At 27.9% G+C, this 23,548-nt stretch overlaps 1 protein-coding gene across 2 annotated transcripts; it reads right to left on the bottom strand.

Moving 5' to 3' along the window:
* Positions 1-23,281, bottom strand: LOC129985158 (casein kinase II subunit alpha). 2 transcript variants are annotated; one of them, XM_056095081.1, is made up of 13 exons: positions 23,124-23,281; positions 17,462-17,626; positions 16,725-16,836; positions 14,854-14,955; positions 12,553-12,603; positions 11,462-11,521; positions 11,300-11,383; positions 9,508-9,618; positions 8,271-8,372; positions 6,685-6,785; positions 5,967-6,115; positions 2,027-2,119; positions 1-620 (listed from the first exon to the last, which is right to left on the bottom strand). In XM_056095081.1, the coding sequence occupies exons 2-13, from the start codon at positions 17,554-17,556 to the stop codon at positions 517-519; spliced, it is 1,164 nt and encodes a 387-aa protein (XP_055951056.1). In that variant the 5' UTR covers positions 17,557-17,626; positions 23,124-23,281; the 3' UTR covers positions 1-516. The 2 variants fall into 2 exon arrangements, with proteins under 2 accessions (XP_055951056.1, XP_055951057.1); XM_056095082.1 differs by lacking the exon at positions 2,027-2,119.
* Positions 23,282-23,548: the final 267 nt, after the last annotated feature.

Here is a 23,548-nt window from a genome sequence, read left to right on the forward strand (position 1 = left end):
TTCCTTTTCTCCAAAAAATTTATTACAAATGGAAAGTATTGATCGAGTTAAAAATACACAATTGTTTTATTTTTTTTTTCTAGTGGCTGTAGAGAGATATGATTTCCAGCTGGGTAGTTTACTATTAGTTCTTACCTCACTATGAATAATTACTAACAGAAGGAAGAAAGATGTCGAAAAGCAAACAAAGATACATTAGATGCTTTTTTTCCAGAACTAATAAGTGAACTGTAATTTTCTTACAGACATATCTATTGGTCAGAAGGAGAGCTGCAGTAAAGGTGAACAAATGACTCTTTTTAAATAAACATTTAAGAAAGTCCACGAAAGACATCTTTAATGTAAAGTCCAGAAGGCTGCTGGTCCGTCAATTACCCGTGTTCTGTCACAACGGAGAGCACAATTGCCGACCATGGTTGGAGGGGGGGTTTCTTTTCTTTATTCCTTATATGAGAAAATTTTTAAATAAACGATGAATGTGTTGCTGAGTCTGAAACAAAACAAAGGAAAAATCATCTAAGACTGGGCAGGTGCCGTGTTAGGCAGTGCTGTGATGCTTGGAGAGGAGATGGGTGATGTTGGCATACCAGTGATGGTGCTGGAATTCAGCGCAGCATTGGCTAGGAAAACAAGAAAAGTATGTTACACTTTGAGACTACAAATTGGTATATAAAACCCTTCCCTTAAAAAAAATTTCATTTTGGCAGAAAACTTTCCATTTTGAAGAAAGTTTCCTGCCCTCTCATTCACTTCTACAGAAAAGAAATTGCATATTATTATATCCACAAATTAGATTAAAGAGTTTTCTTTTTAACACACAAGTTTGAACAATTGCCTGGGAAGGCAAACATTTAATTGTTAATTTTTGCTCTATGACATCTGCTTGCAAAAGTACAGGAAAGAGATTCAACAATGAAATTGTCCCCCCCCCCTTTTTCCCTGTCTTTCTTAATGCTCCGCTGAAGCACAAATTGGTTTGAAAGGAAAGAACTGATATTTTCATTTTTTAAATATTCACATGGTAGTACAGCAAAATAAAGTAATATATGCAAACAAAATATTATAAACAGTGGATATTACTATAGACCAAATATGTAAACATTGTTTATAGATAGTAGGAATTGAAAGGATAATATTTTTTTAAAAACTATTTTTAATAACTTCAGGATTTTGAATGTTTAGCTCATTTTATTAACTTATATTTAAAAAAACATTTTATATTGGATATTTACTAGTATCTTAATTATTAATCATAAGATATTTATAAATATATTCATTATTTGTAAAGTTAAAATGAAATTTCATATACTACTAGAAACCACACTTTAAAAAAACTAATAAAATTTAGTTACAAAATAACAAATGCAATAAACATGAAGGGGGAAAAAAAACCCAGCATTTTAAATTATGCAAGGAAAAGGGGGGAGGGGAGGGAAAAAACTTTTCGAAAATGACCACACTTTTCTATTATTTCCAAACAGAAGACTATACTACCAACAGAATAAGCAATATAAATATTTTAATAAACAGCACAAGGCTTCCATTATTATAACCATGATTAATTAAATTCTATATCAGTCACAGGAGAAAGTACAAAATTAAACAAGGTAAATTTAATAAAAGAATTTGAGCCTTTAGGTTGTGAATCAAAACAACTGAATGCATCATGTTTTTATGCAGCTAAAGATTAAATAATGATATTAAAATGATCTCTGTAGAAAATCAAAATTAGACAATGATGTGGACAAAGTTCTTAATATTTAAATAATTTGCATCCAGAAATAAGTAAGTCCAGTAATAAAAATTAAAACTTATAAGCAATTATGTTGTAAAAAGTTAATTAAGTCCATCAAAATTTCTCAATTACATCTTTAGTAAAATATTTATTATATCTAATAAATCTGACTCTGTATTAAAAAAAAAAAAGGTAAATGAGGCCTTTATGTGAAATTTTAATAACTAAAATGTGCACTTTAAATTAAAATAAAAATTTAAATTTGGATAAATATACTCGAGGCCTGCTTACCAACAGAAGTTACAACTGGTGGAGGGGAATTACTGTGACCTGTCAAGCGTTGGGCCTCCACAAATCTAGTCTGTTGATCTTTAACAATGTTATCTGCAAGAAACAAACCAACCGGAATTAATATATCCACACTTCTGGCTTACATCTAAGGGGATTTGTTAACAGACTCGCCCATGCAGACAACAAAATAGTAAGCTTATTAAGACAATGTATTGTCAATTTAATTATAAGCTTGTGTTAACTTTAAAAAAAATCTAAAAAGGATTTTTTTTATTGATTAAAACATTAGAATAATACTTGAAAATAGGGATAAAAATCCATGCAGGAGATTTCTTCAGCCAAGAATCGACGATCTCTTAGCATTTAAAGTTTCGTATAATAGCATGGCTCACTATTTATACAGACAAAAGGAAGAAGAAACATTGATGGTTTTTTTGAAGTAGATATATTAATACAATTAATCACATTAAATACATCTTAAATATTTAGCTTGTTCTCCTTCCTTTAATTGTTCAAATATATTTCAAATAATTAATATTTAAAAAGAAAATCTTCAAAAAAATGTTAATGTCAAATTATACCATATGAAATCAGTTTCAAAATATTAAACATATAAAATCCATTAACCTGTAGTAATACAATTAAACTCTAGTAATGGGAAATATTCCACTGGCTTTAATCAATTACATAAGAGCCATATGGAAGCATTTCCTTTTTCACAAAAATAATCTTAGCTTTTTGCAAAAAGAATTAAATAATGGTTAAAAAATTACTATTTCAATAAATACATTTTAAAAAAAAACATACTTCCTAACTCATGCTAACACTTCATTCAATTCTGTTATAAAATAGCATCAGGACAAAAAAAAAAACAGCAACAAGTATTAAAGTTTTGAATAATATAAATTGGAGGAGACTTATTTCTATATTTACTATATTTCTGATAATAAAAGTAAACATCCTTAAAATGTCACTGTTTCAAAATAAATTTCATTTCACCATTAAAAGTACACTATCTTAAATCCCACCAAATTTTGTTCAAAAGTGCCTCAGCAATATATTATCAATTATGTATTTAATGAACCAGAAACTTAAAAGCTTTTATGACAATTGTTCCAAGAAAATAAGATGTATCAGTTATGCAACAAGGTATAGATTTAACACACACACACACACACACAAAAAAAAAAGACTGGGATATTTTATTAGGAACATCAAAATGTCATAATAGTACTTTTTACTATATCAGTTAAAATGAGAATTATTTCAGATATACATAACCATTAAATTATATTTCATTTAGAATTCCTTTATGTATTTTTTTTTCCCAAAACACTTGTCTAGTTTAATGCTGTATCAATAAACCTATTTGAGAATAATAATTGCAGGAACAGTGCATTGTATCAAAGCAAAAGCCCCCCCCCCCTCCCCATAAGAAAATATAAATATATGTATCAAAATTTTCAACATGGCCCACCATTCAAAAAGCCTCCAATTTAAGATGTCTAAAGAGTTCCGATACATTATTTTTGTATTTTATTATATAAGTATTAATTTATATTTGTATTCAAGCTATCTATTCTACTAAAATTTAAATGTCTATTTAATAATTAGGATGATCACATTTAAAGCTGCCAAATATTTGCAAATGTAAGTGAAGATACAGCTTAAATTTTTAGAAGATTCAAAATAATAATACCAACTTACTGAGAATTTGAAAATACTATTTTTAATAGGATAAAAAATGAATATTATTTAAAGAAATCCATAATATGAAGAAATACATCAAATGAATGAATGCACCTACCACTGTAATAATTTACTAGCTTATGCAGACTACAATTTTAAAAAAATGTTATGCATAAATGTATTATTCTATTACCCATTTCTTAAAATCAGGAATTAAATACAAAAAGTATTAACAGCTATATATATTACTCAAAACTTGAATCAAATTCAGATATTTGATATACAATGAATCCATTACATTTATAAATTTGGATCAGAATTTGCATTATAAAATATTATTCATCATAAGAATTTCTAATGCAAATGATATTATCACCATGCACTCAAACTGCTTACTTGAGCTCAGAACAAAACTTAAGAACAAAATTGTGTTTTCATAACTTCAGCACCAAATTCCTAAGCAATATAATGTGTTAATTAATCCCATAAACACTCATTCCATGATAAATTTATTTTCATTTTATATCACAAGTTCCCATGAATTTTATCTAATAAATCTTATCAAAATCTCTTTTAAGGATAAAAAAGAAAAGAAAACCAAAATTTCAAAACACTCATGTTATTATAGTTACTTAATTTATATAGACAATTTAAATCTTTTTCAAACCACAATTATTTCAATCAAATCATATTCCAATGTATCAACCCACTGTATGGTAATTATAAAATCTGCAATAACAGGACTATGGAATGGCATTATATCACAAAACAGATTGAAATTAAGGAATAGAGAGTGTGATGAATGATTCGATAATAATAAGGAGGTGGGGTGTGAAGGACCAATGAATGATGTGAAAATGAATATGATGGAAAAAGTGGGAAGGAATTTCTGATTGATGATTTGTTTACAAAAGTTTAACATAAGATTAAAGAGACTCAAAGATTCATCATTATGATACTGCCAATCCATTTCCTGTTCACTTCTTCACCATCACAGACAGCGTCTTTCTATGACAAGAGCACATGCTAAAGCTCAAGCTAAGATAAATGCTTTAATAATGAAGGCAACTATGTTGAAAAATAGCTTATATTATATTTCATTATGCAATAAAAGTGCTCGTCTAATAATAATTTATTCTTTTTCTTTTTTAATTCCTTAAACATTACTTAATTTCTGGATACCATTAGTTAGTGGGTAATTTTTGATCAAGTAACAAAGTATATTGGCTGCTATAAAAAATGAATTTGACATTCTTTATTTAATTGTTGAATATATAGTATGATAGATTTCATGCCAAATTCTTCAACATCAATCACATCTTTCATTCTCAGATTTAGTCAAGATAATTTGAGAGTAACTGTTTGAATATTATGTTCCTTTTGCATTGCATGAAAAGAATACCTTCCCCTACCCTCCAGTGAAATCCAATTTCTTTCAGCTAATATGCATAGTTAAGTTTTTCTAAGGTAAATTTTAAAACATACAATATTTACTATCTTAAGTAAAATAAATCATACAGAAAAAGATTCTATTCTTTACTTCATAGCAGACAGAAGACAAAATTATAACTAAGAGAGCACTTTATGATATGTTACAAGGTATATTTAGAAATGAGTTTGATTTTTAAATATTTCTCTTGTTTCCATTGCAAATCAGATAATAGACCAATCAAAAGGTCTTTACTTTTTAGTACTTTCATTCGTGGTAAAAAGAGTATGTGTGCTTTGAGGGAGGCATCTAGAAATCATACTGGTATCTATAGATCAAATAGTGCTATCATAAAATTTTAAACATTAAAATGTGAAATTTTTTTTATATAAATGATTTTTTCTTTGTGTTTTAATTCAATTAAAAAATTATATCTTTTTTAATATTTAATACTTAATGGCTTGAACTCAATTTTTTTATAATCAATATTCACTGCAAATTTTCTTTTGAAAACTCACTTATAGAAACAGCTTTAACAAACTTTTAATATGTAGGTTTATTAATGAAAATTTTAAGTCGTAATTAGGAATCTATATCATACTTTAATTAACATAAGATTTCAAGTTTCTTTAAATTTATTTTTAAAATGTAATTTTCATGACTATATATACTGTTAAATTCTTCAACCATTTCCTATCTTTCAGATTTTTCTAGATCAAAATTCTAAAAAATTATTTAAAGAGTATGACAATTGGAGTATTTAACAATAATCCCTTTTTCTTTTATATGCAGAATTAGAATACACACGATAAAATAACTTACAGAAGTAAGGATGTTCCATAGCCTCGCGTGCAGTGAGCCTCTCCTGATGGTCATATCGCAAGAGCTTATCCAAAAAGTCCAAAGCTTCAGGAGTCACCAAATGTTGATTATCGCTGTGGACAAAACGCTCCCACCGTTTGCGGGAATGCCTGAAAACCAAAACATTTCTAATGGCCAAATATATAATGAATATTTGGTGCTTCAGAAACAAATTATGGCTCCCTGCCCAAAAAATACATTACAGGAATTTGAAACATTTATACTCATAAAAAAAGCAAAAATATTTCATTTTATTCAAATTATATATTATGAATTCACAAATGAAGTTATCCCTTATTATTTGCAATAATTTTGAATAATTTTTACAGAAAGAAAATAAGAAATATCTTTAAAAACAACAAAATAGGTACCTGCCTCTAATTTACTCACTGAAAATTTAAAAATTAAATTACATGCAAAACCAAAGCAAAAATAAATCGAAGAAAGGCATAAAATTGAGCTTTTTACAGGCAGGGAAATAATATTTTGCCATCAGCCATATCATTTAAGAACCTTCATCTTGTTAATTAAGTAGAAATAAAATTTGTCTCAATAACCTCTTAGAACATTTTTCTAAAAATTAAAGACTTGAAAGAATAGAAACATATATTTTTCAAAACTGAAACTATATTTTAACTGTTTAATACACAATAAGCTATCATTGCATGTCTTTACTTACCTTCCTAGGATATCATTAAATCTGCTGTCAAGAACTATTTGATATTTATCAAGGTACTCATACAGTTCTTCTGTTCCCAGTACTTTGACAATCCGGACTAACTGCAAAGGACGAATAAAAAAACACTTAGTTACAACAAAATAAAAAATTTATATATACGCTTAAAAAAATGAAATGTGAATTTAATCTTCTTCATTTTATACAGCAATTTTTCAGAAAGTAATGGTCAAAAATTGACCATGAATAGCTTAAATTATTAAGATGAAAACAAGTATAATCAGTCTGGTTAACTTCTCAGATAAGAAGTTGATATTCATGTTTACAAATTAATGCTAAGGAATCTATAATTCTATCAGTTGCAACCCCCCCCCCACCTTCAATGAACAACAAGCATGCACTTTATGTATCTTACCAGAAACACAAATAAATATACCACATAATTTTTCATACAACCTTCAGCTTACATCTGAAAGTCTTAACACTCAAACTACCAAGTAAATATCTGTAAAGCTGAGGTCCGACAGCCCGTGCATGGCCTTTACAGATATCGTCATAAATCTGCCAATTGACCTATTGTTGGTTCAATCCCGCCAGTAGACGTGACCCAGAGCTTACTGCAAATTGTTGTAACTGAACAGACATTAAAGAACCCCCGGAAAACAACAAGAGAGGGGAAAGTGGGCCTATCTCCAGATGTGCACAAGTCAGGGCATAACAGGATGGAATCATGGATATTCAGCATGGCCTTTACAGATATCGTCATAAATCTGCCAATTGACCTATTGTTGGTCAACAATCATGGATATTCAGTTTCACCAAAAACAATACAACTTACGACATGATATTTAATACTTAGGGCTACTGTAGTAAATTCATTTTTCACAGCCAATCGTTATACAAAAAACACCTTTCCTACTGTCTAAGGACATGAAAAGATATTATTTAACATGGCTCAGTTTCAATTGGCATAAATTCCAATGACACTGTTTTTGAATAAATTTTTAAATGCTTTCAAATTTCTTGAAATTTTTGTGCAATTAATTTCAAATAATTCTGCAAGTTCAACTCAGATCTGATTTGAGTTTTTCAGAAGCAGGACCTCCAATTCTTCCTCAAACTTTTTTGGCACATAAAAGAAAAAGGCATTCTCAAAAGTATTATTTTAAAAGTTTCCAAATTAATGAAGTGCAGTTACTCAAAAAGAATTATGTGTGCTACAGCATCAGATGTCTGAATAAAGCAAAATATCCTACATTTTTTTTTAATCATTCATACTTTGATCAAATGACACACAGAATTTCAAGCTTGGTTAAAGTGCATCTATATAGACGTTTAACCATCTCTAAACTACAAACATACAGTACTGACAGAAAACTTATTCAGTGTCCTAATATATTTAAACATATGTGTTCATAAGAATGCCATACCCAAATTAACACCATCACTTCCAGAAAAAAATACATTGGGGGGGGGGGGGGGGGCTGGAAATATGGCAAAATAATTTTAGCAGAGTAAGCAAAAACTACGACAATAACAAGTCTTAATATTCATGGCGTACATTATTTATGAGTAAATTCAATACCTACTTGATCATAGTTGTCATGTCCATGGAAGAATGGCTCTTTTCTGAAAATCATACTGGCTAGCATGCATCCTAGACTCCACATATCTAGGGAGTAGTCATACATCTATAAAGACAAAAAGAGAATTCAATTTTCTTTAACTTCAAATATTAAAATAACATATATATTGTTCAGATCAAGATATCAAGAACAACATTTTTGGATGATTTTGTTTCTCAAAGGGGTGAAATGTAATCAGATGAGCAGATTTCCAGAATTCTTTATAAAACTTTGATTCCCATCTTGTTAGATGCATCTTTAAATATTTTTTTTTTATTTGACTGTCCTTTTATACCACACTATTTTAATTTGAAACTTGCATATTGATTATTCATATGCCTAGTTCAAATAAACTGTTCAAGAGTAGCACTGACAATATTTCATATAATGTTATTAAGTATTGCAACTGGGAAAAGAAGAAAAAATAAATAATAATAAATAAATTATTAGTCCTGACACACTTCCTACCAAATGCAGCAGTCAAATAGTTAGCATTTCCATTGGTACCATTAAAAAATTCACTGGAAAGAAGATGAATTTAATTCAAATTTTACTTTGATTATTATTAATATTTTGAAAAAACAAACATTGAATGATGAATTTGTCAGCAGCATTACAAGATAAAATGTGCATAACTTTATGTTAAGGAAAGAAAAAATCACATCTTTAAAGGATTACTTTCTATTTTGAAAGAAACAATTATCTCCAAATGTAGCAAAGGAACCTCTTCCCCCATCAAATTCGTCATGTAACTGGATTTAAGTGGAGAAGGGGATTGACAAGATAGATTACTTTAGCATGAGGATATAATGCATATTCAAGTCAATTATATTCAGAGTAAAAAATTTGTAAACAAATAAGTCTTTTTAAAATATGTAATAAAATGGAATATGTTTAATATTTTCAATGTCAACAAAACATACAAAAAAAAAAAAAAAAAACAATCAAAAATAAATTGTTTTCAACTTGAATATTTTGTCCTATATATTTTTTTACGTAATCCTTTTTGCATTAACCCAATATAAACTGAAATCTCAGTTCCATAGCGAAAGCAGCTTTAACACATATCCAAAATATATGCAAAATATAAAGCATTTCTAAACTATGGAAGAAAATTTTTTGTTAATTTACATATAATATTCAATTTCCTTCTGCAATAACTCATTAATGTTTAATAATTTTGGAAATTGAAATATCTTACCTGATAATCAACTAAAAGTTCAGGTCCTTTGAAATAACGCGATGCAACTCTCACATTGTATTCCTGACCAGGATGATAAAACTCAGCCAAGCCCCAATCAATAAGTCGCAGCTAAAAGGCAATGATAGCAACATAATTACTAATAATCCAATCATTAAGCAATTCATTAAAAAAAATTTCTTATGTTTTTTTTCTTTATATTTTAGCCCAGGCAATATTCTGCAACTGGATTTCAAGACATTATTTTGTATATCAATGGCATTTATATTTGTATACTTTTCTTGATTACTTTTTTTTAAATTGCATGCTTATATGTAGTATGAATTTTTATATTTTTAAATATGTACACTTTTAAGTTTTATATTTAAAAAATGCTTTTCAATTTTATAAAACACTTTATATTAAATTATTTCATTCTTTCTTTACTATAGAGATTATCTTTAATGATAGAATGGTTCATCCACCATTTTATATCAATCTAAATTTTGATGCCCACTGAGCCTGACATTTGATCAGGCTGTCATGATTATTAAGAATCAATCCCAAAGATTTCTTCCAGTTTGATTAAGGGCTTTGGGACTATTTTGAGAAGCGCCATTTTGTTATGAAATGATAGACCGAGGCAAGATTCAACCTTTTATGAGCCCTTAGGAAATGCAAACCATAAGCCCTCTCTTTACATCCAAAACTTAAAAATCTAATTTTTTTTAAATGTCTTTTAAGTTAAGCTTTATATAAATAGTTTTAAATAGCAAATATTGGCATACTAAAAAGCAAAATGTTTAATTGCAGACTAATCAAAAAGTTGGTTTCAATATATGGCATATAAGGAAAAGAAAAATGCATAGCAGAAAATTTTAAACAAAACAGCAAATAATAAAAATAAAGACATCATAACTTTTTAAATATTAAAAATAATAGGATTGGACATTTTTTTGAACTATTAAGCCCCATATTTTTATTAGAATTAGTATTTAATAAATGAAAAATGTTATAAAGTTAACAAATGCTTTTCTTTGTTATATATTGCAGACTAAATAGCGAGAATGCATTTATTATAGACGTGTATCAATATCCGTTATGGGACTGTGAGATCATACAAATAAACACCATTTAACTTTATTTTAAGTACTAAAAACAAAATTAATTTTTAAACAAGCATAATAAAATGTACACAATAAAAGTGTTTAAAAACTGAACTATGCATATCTAATTTTTTTTTAATATTTCAAAATAAAAGAAAAAACAAAAAACAAATTGTAATTAAGGATATTTGTTATTCTACAGATCCATAAACAAGCAACAAGTAACGAAGCTTTGGCAGACAATCCAAATTCTTCAGGATCGAATTGTTCTCTAGGGACAGGGCAATTAGAATCTACAAAGATTATTAGAATAACAAGAATCTTTTTCTTCATCCTCTCCCTATTTTAAGCTACCCTGTGATTTGTCTTTAAAGAATTCCATAATTTGTACCTCTCCCTATTTTAAGCTACCCTGTGATTTGTCTTTAAAGAATTCCATAATTTGTATATTCATGCTAATTTTAATGTTTTAAATAGGAAAAGATAACTATATGAAGTTTTTTATTTTAAAACTATAGCTTTGTATAATGATTAACTTCAGGTTGCAATAATGATTTACATATAAACTCAAACTTTATACTTCAAAAGCTAATTTACCACAATTAAGATAAAACTTTTAAGTCCAGATACTTCTCAAAATAAATATCTACATATCAGATTGAAAACAAAAACTGATATGTGCTGACAAAGGGGAAAAAAATTCTTACTTTCCTATTTTCATGATCAATCATAACATTGTGTGGTTTCACATCTCGGTGCATGATGCCCATACTGTGGCTGTAATCTAAAGCCTACAAAAGATCAAAAAGTTACTTCTAATGCCTAAATTATCAATATTCATAGAATGTTGGCTATTTTTTAATTCTTACCTTTAGCAGCTCATATAAATAAAACCTAATGTCATAGTCAGTAAGTGTTTGATACAATTGCTGAAATAAAAAAATATATATAAATAATAATACATCATTTATTGGAGATTATGCACTACAGGGGAGAAAAAAATGGTAAAAACGCCGAATGTCAAACAATAATACACAAAGCACACAATGATATATAATATGTAAAGAGAAGAAAATATGAAAAAACAAAATAAGACATCAATAAAATTTAAACTTAAAAAAAATGAGTATCAAATAAAAGAATTTACCAATGAATTAAATAAAAGTTATAATTATTAATTTTAAAAATAATAAAACAAAAACATTGATGTCAGTAATAATGATCTTCTTAAACATCCCCTCTCCTACATTTATTCTTCCATATTATTTTTAAGCAAGTGTAACTTTCAGAGCAGATTTTAAAACAATATACAATTAATTCAGTGAGATCAAAATGAAAATATAAAAATAATTTCAAGTTACTAATCTTTCATAATAAAAAATTTCTTAAAAACAAAATTTCAGCATTTTGTCAGTGAAAAACCTTGAATTTTTGAAATCTAGAACTTTCAAAAGTTAGGTTTTGAGAACAGAAACGCCCAAATTTTAAATTAATGCAGTGACAATGAAGGATTAAAGCATCTTTAACACTTTAATAATAATTTATAATAAAAACTTAAAATATGAAAATAGCTTTATTTTAATGAAATGGATCGTGGAATTACAAAACCATTCATCAGTTTAGCTGAAAAAACAGAACAAAAAGGCTTTAATGTGACAAACACTGCAATTCTAAAACATGATTCAGCAGGCATAAAAATTGCTCTGCTTTAGACTCCATAACATAAGAGGATTTAAGAGACTAAACTTGTACATTATAAATTTTAAAAAATAAGAGCAACTATACAATGAAAAATTTCACATCAAGGGCTAAATCATTTGACAGACAAAAACAAACTCTGACAGACCCTGAAAAAAAAAAATGAATGCTTATAATTTCACACAGTCCAAAAAAAGGATTACTGGATGCCGGAAAAATGGGGGGGGGGGGGTCTGTCAGATATACAGAAGTTGCTACTTACCTTGAAATCTGTGTTATTCACATGCTCAAAGATTAATGCAGGTGTTCTAGACTATAAAATTAAAATCTGTCATAAGATTGATTGAAAAAAAAAAGGGCAACATACAAATTAAACAATTTTAACGTATTTTTTAAAAAAATTGTGCAATTTTTGATTATATTACAGTAACATAAAATAAGTATTGCTCTTTCGTGAGATTTAAAAAACTATTCACAAAACAACTAATTTGCTGAATAAAACAAATCATTTCATAACTTATAAAAGCCTCACATTCTAAATGGCAAGCGAGAGCAAGCATATATACACAAATATAATTAAATTAGTTACAGCAATCAATTGGCCTCCTTGTATTGGTAGATATAAATTTAAATCAAATCTACTTAATTCAATCAAATAAAGTAATTTAAATTAAATTTCAAAAATTCAGTATTTGCAAGCAAAATTACTATACATTAGTTGCCATCAGTTGATTTACAGGGAATATTAGCTGTGGGTATTTCAAGTAAAATTCTTGTACATAACATGTTTATGATTGCCAAGTATGTTTAAGCTGTGATACTTAATACATTTGGACATCCAAGTTATTTTACTGTATGGCCATCAATCCTGATATCCGATTTTTTTCTGATATTTCTATGAAGTATTGACTTCATTCAGATGCATCTAAAACCTCCAGAATGATCCCATTTCATTTTCTTTCTCTTGTATTTCCTTTTTACCCTTTGCTTTTCTTTCATTTGCACAAAATTCTTAATAGTAAAATATAATTCTGCACTTTTCAACTAGAATCAATATAAGTTTAATGCTCAGAAAACAAACAAATCATTTTCAGTTATTAAGTTTCAGATAAATAGTTCTCCATATTTTATGAATACACTAATCAGTATACATAATACTAGAAGATGTATGCTTTAGAGCTTCTGGGCAGACAATCATATCTCGGAACTGAATGTCACAGATACTTATAAAAGATACAACACAAAATTACATGCGCTGAAAAGCAGCTGAAGTTATATACCAAAACTTTCTCCGATATTCCTTAAAAAGGGTATTGTATATAAGGGCTTATAAGCGTCAGTATAATCCTCCCTTCCTCTGAATGCAACATGTTTTTAGTTTAAGAATTCCACACATATGCATTCTTGTGCTTAATAGTACACTGAACACCAAGTATTTTGGACACTTCTTTTTTAACCAATCAAAATTTGATACACAACTACAACTTTAGTAGTAAGATCACATATCAGATTTTATTTATCCATGTTATGCTGCTTTTGAACTATAGCATATACATGCATGAGAATACAGATAGGCAGAATAGTCAATTTTCAAAAACAGATTTGGTTCAAACTTTTACACTCATTTATCCTTTCAATGTTAAATCAACATACCAAACTTTATTCCTCTAGTTCTTTACATCTGATAATTACACGCTCATCTCCTTTCAGAAAATCAGACTACTTTAGAATGGATTTTTTCTTCTCATAAGTCAATAGAAAATTACAGATTAGGGATATAGATCACATGTCAATCATAAGAATGGATTTTGTTCAAAATTTGACAGAAATCTAGTAAAAAGACTATATGTTTATGCCAGCGAATGGAATTTGCTGGTCACCAGATTAAAAATTATTTATGACAAAAGATGAAACTTTATTATCCCACAAGGAACTGACAATGTCCTCATTGATTTAAAAACACCAAATTTAGTGGATAAAGGTAGTTGTGCACAGGTATATTTTTCATTTGATTTTTTTTACAATAAACCTTAAATGTACAAGTGACATACTGCTTTTGTCATTTTTCTTTTCCGTAATGTTTTTGAAAATAAAGTAAGAACTTTTAAAAACAGTCCTATACCTCCCTTATATTAGAAAGGGCGAGCACTTTTTTCCCCTTCTAACTTTATAGCTGGTTTATAAAATTATCATTTTATTAATTACTATCAAATTCAGGTTTGTAAATATGTTAAAATGTTTCAATATACTATTCTGAAATTATCAACATCGCACAAATTGAAAATAATTTGTAAGAAGTATGTTAAAAATGTCCACATTTTCTACTCTCACTTAAGTATTTGTCAATCTGAGAGCTTACTCTCAATGCAAAAGTCATACATAATATTTAATAACATCTTATTTCACAAATAATAATTTCGATATACTAAAAAATCAACTGTTACAGTAATGCACACTGATACCTCCAGATGAATGAATTAAAAAATGTTTGTGGTTTAAATGTATCACAATACATAGAGCATTGATATAATAAACAAAACTTAATATTTAACCAATTACTTACAACAAAATCTTTGACAACAGCTTGCAGAGCTATAATATTAGGACCTCCCCTCAGATTTTCCAATATTTTGATTTCTCTTTTTATCTTTTTCTTCTTGACAGGCTTAGAAAGAAAAACATTAATTAAATATCTGAAGTGCATTAATTTCTTAATCTTAAATTTAAATACCACTAAGCAATAAACAGTAAATTTCATTTAAAGTGATTTTTTAAAAAAGTCAAAGAAAAAAAAACCTCCTCCATGCTTTTGAAAAACAGAGTAATCATTTTTGATTACCAACAATTAGTCCATTAGCTATATATTTAAAATAGGAATTAATCTCTCTGCCACAACTACTGCATCAATTACAGCGATTTTTGTCTCATGCAGAAGTTCATAATATCTAGATAAGTCATCAAAAGTCACTGGCCCTTAACAACTTCATTTTTTTTAAAAAAATCTCAAGAACATTAATTTATTGAACATTCTCTACAGGAAAAATATGAAAGATCTACTTAGTCTCAATTAATGCATTAATATTCTTAAATTTTATATGAAAGCTAATGACTCCTAGATACATTATCAATTATTCTCTTCATTTCTGAAAGACATAGTAAAATACAAAACTGAACTGGCAATTCAACAACCGAGTCAATTTTACTGCTTTGAAAGCATTATTAACCAATCTAGTGGTGGATACAGACTAAAATTTAAAGGGGGGAGGGGAGGAGGATCATACTTTTGGGTAAGAAATTTTTCTGGAAGGATTTGGGGGTTAATAAAACTTAAAAGTGTCATTATGCAACATTTAATTTATTTTAAATAAAAAATTAAAATGGCCATTTTCAAACTCCAGTCAATATAATAAAATAAAATATTAGTGCATATCATTACTTACTGCTTCCATGATTCCCAATCATCAACATTAAATTTATCCTAACCTTCGGCCATATAATACTCTATATAATATAAAGAATATATTACATCTTCTTTAATGATATATAGCATACTGTCTTGATTCGACAGTATAGAATATATTACAATCAATGCTCATAACGCAGATTTACACAAGTCCATAATGGCAAATTAACAATTTACCAATAGATTTTTTAAAAAAAAGATATGCAAAGCCCCAAAAAACTATTTTTACTCTTTTACCTAACTAACTAGAAAATTTGTCCTCCTTTAAATCAACTTTATAATAATATTTTCTCCACCACTACAAAATATTATCCAAAATTTTATGGGGACTCACAATCTCCGGAAATAATCAGAAAGCTTCATCATTATTACACATTTACACGATTTAAAATAATCTTTATTAATAAAGGGAATATATCATTCAATTTGTTAGCATGACAAAGCCAATGACATCAATATGATTGCCAAAGGAGGATAGTACTAAGAATTAGTCATACCAAAAAATTTTGATGCATTACAACTTATCACAACAAACAAATAACAAGTATAATCATAATACAAGTAAAAGTAAACAAATATATAACTTTAAATGACACACTTTACGGACAGTGCAACTACAATAGCATAATTATTCAGATATTAAAGTTTAGAGCTCTGTCAAAATTTTATTTTTCAACATCTCTCAAAATAAAAAGGAGGAAAAAAAGCGTAGATAATCACTGGGTTTTCATATGAAATTGGTACAAGGCAAACTCTAACCCAGAATTTCTACACAAAGAGGGTATAATAAGTAGTCCCCCCCCCCAATTTTCTAGAAAACGGAGCCTGGTGAAAGACAGTCAACCTTTCTAGAAATCCTGACCTTGCGTATGAAAAAAAAAAAAAAAAAAAAAAGACTTTGCTATTGGACAATTGGTTTTACTTTTATTACTTATATATATATATATATGTAGAATTTCAGTACCATTTACCTTTAATATTTTGACAACACATTTTTCATTATTTGCAATGTTAATGGCTTCAAACACTTCACTGTATTTTCCTCTTCCAAGTTTTCTTACTAACTGATAGTCATCTTGGTTCCTGTTAAAATAAATAATGCTTACTATAAAATAAATCTTAGAAATAAAAGCAAGAGAAAGTTTCATTATTTCAATGTTCAAAAATCACGGCTTACGTGAAATATTAGAAAAACATATTGAGCTGTTTCAAACAATATAAAATAAAATAAACATAGTAAAAGAAAAAAATATATTATAACCATTATTTCAACTAACAATATGCATAATAGTTAAGGTTACAATGATATAAACGAGTATTGAATTTTATATGGTTAAATTTTAAAAAATTACTTAAAAGAAATAGAACCAGAAACTAATTTTAAATCTATAGAATCTAATTTAAAATTAATAACAATTTATGTTCTTGCTTAACTCTGCAACTTGCACATTCAAATCAATATAAAATGTTTCAAATGAATTTTTGAATTAGAAAAGCTGATTCATTAAGTACTTTTAATTAAAATTTATAGATGATTATGAATCATTTATCCTTAAAAAATTACATAAGTCTACTTTACTGTTAAATAACACAATATTAAAAAATGATCAGTAACATTGTCAGTCATTTTTATTCTAAGCTAAAAGCATCAAAGAATATTTATAATCATGAGAAAAATTAAGATCAAAATGTATATTTATCAACTTACCCCCACTCAACGACATGAGATTCATAGTCCCAGTATTCCCTTGGCCTATGAGAATTCACATCGGCATAAACTCGAGCTCGACTAGGTAGTGGCATCACACGAAAGGTAGAACAAATCAAAAAGCTGAAAAGTTTTGAAATCACCAAGGCTTAATAGTACAAAATTCTGAAATAAAAATTGTCCATCATTATAAAATAAATCTGAAAATAATTACTGGCCAAAACAGCAGAAAATTATAACTTTTAACAAATTGCACCAATTCAATATTATAAAAAAAAGACTCAAATTTCATGACTGACGTTTCAGTTCCAAGCAAACTGCAAAAGCTTTACACTATATCAAACAACATTCTATATCATTCTATACCATGCAAACCATTCTATATCATTTTGTTCAAGTGTAAAAAAAAGATCACACTTTTCCATCAGAATAAACAAGAATAATGCTTTTCATAGTGTAATTTTAAGTAAACCTGTTCTTAAACATTCTGACCTGTTCTATTAATCTTTTATTCTGATTTCTTCCCAACTACTTACATTATTTATAACATCTAGAAAACAGTTTTGAAATCACTGATATGTAACAAAAAGGAATTTTTAAAAATATTTATTTTTAATGATTGAAATACTCAAACTATATATTTTTATAAAATGTATAACGATTTATAGGCTATGCCATTTCACACAACAAATTATACAAAATGGCCCAAATCAGTCATTTAAATAAGTTTTAAACTGGAGCACGGTTTTTTTTAATTGATAAAAAATACACTTCAAAAGAAAAATTATTTAAATTCACAAATCAATGAAAATATACAGTGGGTAAAAAAAGTATTGGCAATTGCCTTAATTTATTCATATTGACAAATAAATAAAATGTTATGCAATTTTAGCTGTTGTAATTAAATACAAGACATTTTAGATATATAAAAATAGTAAAACTTTTATTTTAATTTGCATTTTCTACGATTTTTTCTTTCAAAATCAAAAATTTGCTTGTCAAAAAAATATTGGCAAAGTTTTAACTGTTATGCAAATTTTGTTACATTGAAGTCACATGTTTCGACTGATAAGAAACTCTACCGGTGTAAAGTCTGTAAAACTACTCCAAAAGTGTCTATGCATTATTTTGCGATTACTGCAGTAAAATGACTTCGAAATTGAAGGAGTTGGTTGTTAGTGTTTAAAACATGATTATTAGGCTCAGAAATGAAGGTTTAACTTATCGTGTTATAGGAGTGCAGTTGAATATAAGTTTATTTACTGTCAGAAGTGTTGTAAAAAAGTTCAAGGAAACAGGATCAACGGAAAATAAAACTAGAAGTGGACGGCCTCGAATATTTTCTACAAGAGAAAAACGTGCCATTATTAACAAGGTTAAGAAAAACCCTAAAATAAGTGCACCCCAGATAGCTAGAGATGTTGCTTTCACTTCGCAAAAGACTTTCAGCGTACAGACTGTACGGAATGTTTTACATGAGGGACGTTATTATGGAAGGGCAGCTAGAAAGAAACCATTCATCTCGCAAATAAATAGGAGAAAGAGGTTAAATTTCGCAAAATCCCACGTTGATTTATCCTAAGAGTTTTGGAACACAGTTATTTTTTCCAACGAATCAAAATTTAACATTTTCGGCAGTGATGGATGACGATACGTGTGGAGGAGGCCAAATACTGAATTGGAAGAGCAACATTTAACTGCTGCTGTAAAACATGGTGGAGGCAGCATCTTTGTTTGGGGCTATATGGCAGCTAATGGAGTTGGTAACCTGTATTTTATTGATGGTATTATGACAGCACGTACATACATTGACATTTTGCGCCATAACTTAAAAAACATTGCCCAAAATCTCGGCTTGGGAACATCATTCGTTTTTCAACAAGACAATGACCCCAAGCATACAACGAATTTCACCAGTGAATGGCTACTCTACAATGCTCCTCGTCAGTTAAAAATCCCACCTCAATCACCTGACATCAATCCAATTGAAAATTTATGGCACCTGCTGGATCTAGAAATCAGGAAACATAAAATTTCAAGTAAAGACGACCTCAAACGTTTACTCTTGCAAGAGTGGCACAAAATTCCCAACAGCACAACAAAAACCTTAGTTTCCTCTATGAGAAATAGATTACAAGCTGTTATAGATGCAGAAGATATGCATACAGAGTACAAAACATATACCGATTTTGTTTTCGCTCATAATTTTCTCAATTTCATAATTTTGCCAATACTTTTTTTATTATGTAAAGTTTGGAATTTCTCGTAGATTTTGATTAAAAAAATAATTAAATGAAAATTTAGTTATATTTGTTTGTCTTTTCTCCTTCTGTAATCGCTATGTTAAAATAAAATTTGTAAACATACTTTGTTAGCAAATATGATCATTTATAGGCAATTGCCAATACTTTTTTTATCCACTGTAAATGCAAATCATCACACACATACACAATTATCAGCATTTTTAGAATTTGAAAAAAAAAAATAAAAAAGGTTAAATCACAGTATGCAAAAATGTGAAACTAAAGGAAATCAAAAGTTCAAACATGGTATTTAAGCTAAAAATAAATCTTGGAAGGTAATCCCTTTCATAATTTGTTAAAAATTTGTTTTAATTGATCAATAGATGCAAACTATAAACAGGAAAAATGCTGTTCTTTCTATTTTATTCTATGCTTATATACAGGATGGGTTTTGCCTCATAGTACCGTGAAAAAAAATTGAATATACATTTTGAGTTAACCAAATGGGTTCAAATTCCTCAAATATTTTAAATTTTTTATGATACAATCTGAGGGGCTACAAGATTGAGGTAACCCAAAAAGTTCCAAAATGATCATCAAGAGCTACTGGAGAAACACTTTAAAATAGAGAAGCTTTAGAGAGCTTAAAAAAATATAACAAAAAAGAATAAAAATTAGCAACAGGATTCAAATTCCTGTAATTTCAGAATTCTATCAATGTTCCAATTCATTTTATTTGCCACTTTCATAAAACTCTAAAAATACATTCGAAAGCATCTTCAGCTATTTTAGTTCTGTTTTCTTATTCACAAGCATTTGAAATCAATCAAAATATTATAAATAAATAGACAATAATAATTTTTTCACAATAATTAGAAGAGATTCAAGTTACACTAAAAACGACCAATCACAGCTGACTGACTATATAAGGCCCAGGTATTTCAGATATACAGAAAAAACCTCAACGAAATTAAAATCTCACTTTAAAAACAGTATTACACTACATGTACATTCCTATCTTTAACAATTACTTATTTATTTTTGCTGGTCCTCACAGATTGAGAATTTTTTTAAGTATGTGAATTTACACCATTATTCATCTGATCCTTTGAAACTTTAAAAACAGAAGCAATTTTACATAAAATTTTATTATACAAAATGTCAATAGATAATATCTAAAGCTAAACTCTGTCAAAACACTGCAGCTATTTTTAAATGCATTAGAATCCTTTATCTAGACACAATGATACAATCCATAACTTTATCTGCACTGTTGACCTGAGTTACTATTGACTATAGTTCATACCTAAAGTGAATTTTTAATTTTATGTTATACAGAAAAACTTAAAAAAATTTGAAACATTTATATGCTAATAATGAAGAAAAAATATCACAGATTGTAACAGTTATAATCAGTATATTTATAATTTTAAACAAAATGTTTTATCTACTGAAATTGAAATGAAGAAGGGAATGGATAAGGATAAACAATAAAATAAGGTATTTCAATAAGACTAATATCTGTGCTATGTAAACTGCAGAATTAGATATTAAATTATAAAATACAAATTTAATTTAAAAAGAAAAGCATGCATTCTCATTCAAAGTAAATGAATTTTATTATTTTGTCTACCCCATGCTAGATATAAGAATAAACAAATTTTTACATTCATATCTGACATGAGGGGAGAGAATTTTAACTATATTATCGTTAGCTTAATTTCTATCATCCTAATAATACGAATAGTTTTTGAAATGAAATACTTTAGTACTTGAAAAATAAAAGAATCCAAAACGTAGAATAGTTATTAGAAGATATAATTGTTAAGCCTTATCTCAAAAACACTTTTTGTAAATTGTTTTGCAACAATAAATCATTGATATTTTTATACAAAATCAGAAATAAGTAACTGAAGTCCTAACTTGAAGTGTTAACCACAGACATTTTAATAGGTTCTTTTACATCAATATTTAACAATATAAAGATTTAAAAAAAAAAAAAAAAAACTTTTGCAAAACAGTTTTTGTCAGCTTGTTCTATTATTCATAAATAACTACCAAAATACTACAAATTAAAAAAATAGTTTACTGCAAATAATGTGCATCCAAATGCCAAAGATATAAATCCATCTAAAAAAAAGAGAAAACAAGAAAGACTGCCAAGGGGTTGGATTCAAATGGTTTATTTGATAAGATTTTCTTCCCCTCCTCATTACAAATCTTAATGTATACCTTATGCATTGCAGATTTGGAATTAAATTTCTACCAAAAAATTTGTTAAAAACTGAATCAACAGCATGCACTTGTTTTTTTTTTTTTTTACTTGAAAATTCTGCAACAAATCAAAAGAAAACATTGAGGTAAATTTAATGAGTTCTGATCCAATAGTCTAAATATTTTAAATGAAGAAAATATAAACTAACAAATTGCAAATTTATTTTGAACAGAAAATACTAATACATATTCAAATAGATATCATTCATATCGAAGAATTTATTCGAAAATTTTATTATGTATCTGAAAAAATGATAAAAAAAGTTGCATGTTTTAAAGCAGCACAAAGTCCCAGGTCAAGGTTCTACTTATTAATCTAAGAAATTCAGTTGGTATTACATTCAAATATTTAATTCTTTAGAATAAAATAGTGGCAGTATTCCTTTTTATTTCCCATAATTAATAATCAAAATCTCAAACAATGAGAAGTTAACAAGCTGGAGAATATTCCCAACTGTTTTGTGCAAACTCATTTACTTTCAACTACAGTATATTGATTACAAATGCTTTATAAAATTTAATCATGAAAATCGAACAAAATTAAATTACATACAACAAAATTAAATTTGGCTCATTTTCACATACTTTTCTTACATGCCAATCGATTCGAATAAATTAATACATTTGATTAAACAATGGTTGAGCAATAATTGCAAATGTGGTCAGCTTTCCTTGTTTTTATTTTAGTAGTCACGTTGACGATTCCACAATCAGCAGATAATCAATGGTAAACATAAAAAGAATTCCAAACAACTTTGAAAGTACAATGCTTACACATATCTAATGGTCAGTTTTCATATATATTCTCATATTTTTACGCTAAAAGGTTCACAAAAACCAGTTAGCTCATGAATATTAAAGTGAAGAAAAAAAAAAATGACCCACACCCTCCAGCACCCACACTACGTATTTTCAGTATTAAGGATGTAAACAGAAATTTATCTAGAAATACATATTAAAGCTTGCTATCAATAAAGAGAAAATGCTGAAATAGAAACCAGAAAAATTATGAAAAGCACAGTACAGCCGGTTTCAACAAAAATGACATTTCAATAATGCTTTCTTTGTGCTGAATTTCTCACAAGATAGATATATTTGGTAGCAATCGTAAGTCATATTATGAATTAAATAAAACGTATACTCACGTTTTAGTAATAAAATCTTTTACTTTGTTTACATTTACACAACATTTAAAGAAGATGAAGGAATGCAATAGTCTTAAGATCTAGACAAGATCGGCAAAATGGCCGAACAACCATGGTCGTCAAGCAACTATGCCAGATTCTTCGCGGTTTGACACTTCAATTTTTGATTCAAGTTCCGGAATAAAGTGCCATCTTCTTAAGGACTGATTTAATTGAAATTTTTCGGAATTATAAGTAAAATCATACAACTTCTTCCCGAAAAAACGAATACGTTTTTAATATTTTGAAATGTTGGCATTTATTTACGAAAAAAGTTAGATGACAAAAATATTGCTATATATTCATTGCAAATCTAGAAATTCTTTTTTTAATATTCCAAAAATAATTCAATTTTAGTTTAAAAGGGTATTCTTGACTAAATTTTT

The sequence above is a fragment of the Argiope bruennichi genome, chromosome 9 (genome assembly GCF_947563725.1).
Source record: "Argiope bruennichi chromosome 9, qqArgBrue1.1, whole genome shotgun sequence".
In the NCBI taxonomy this organism is placed as follows: Eukaryota; Metazoa; Arthropoda; class Arachnida; order Araneae; family Araneidae; genus Argiope; species Argiope bruennichi.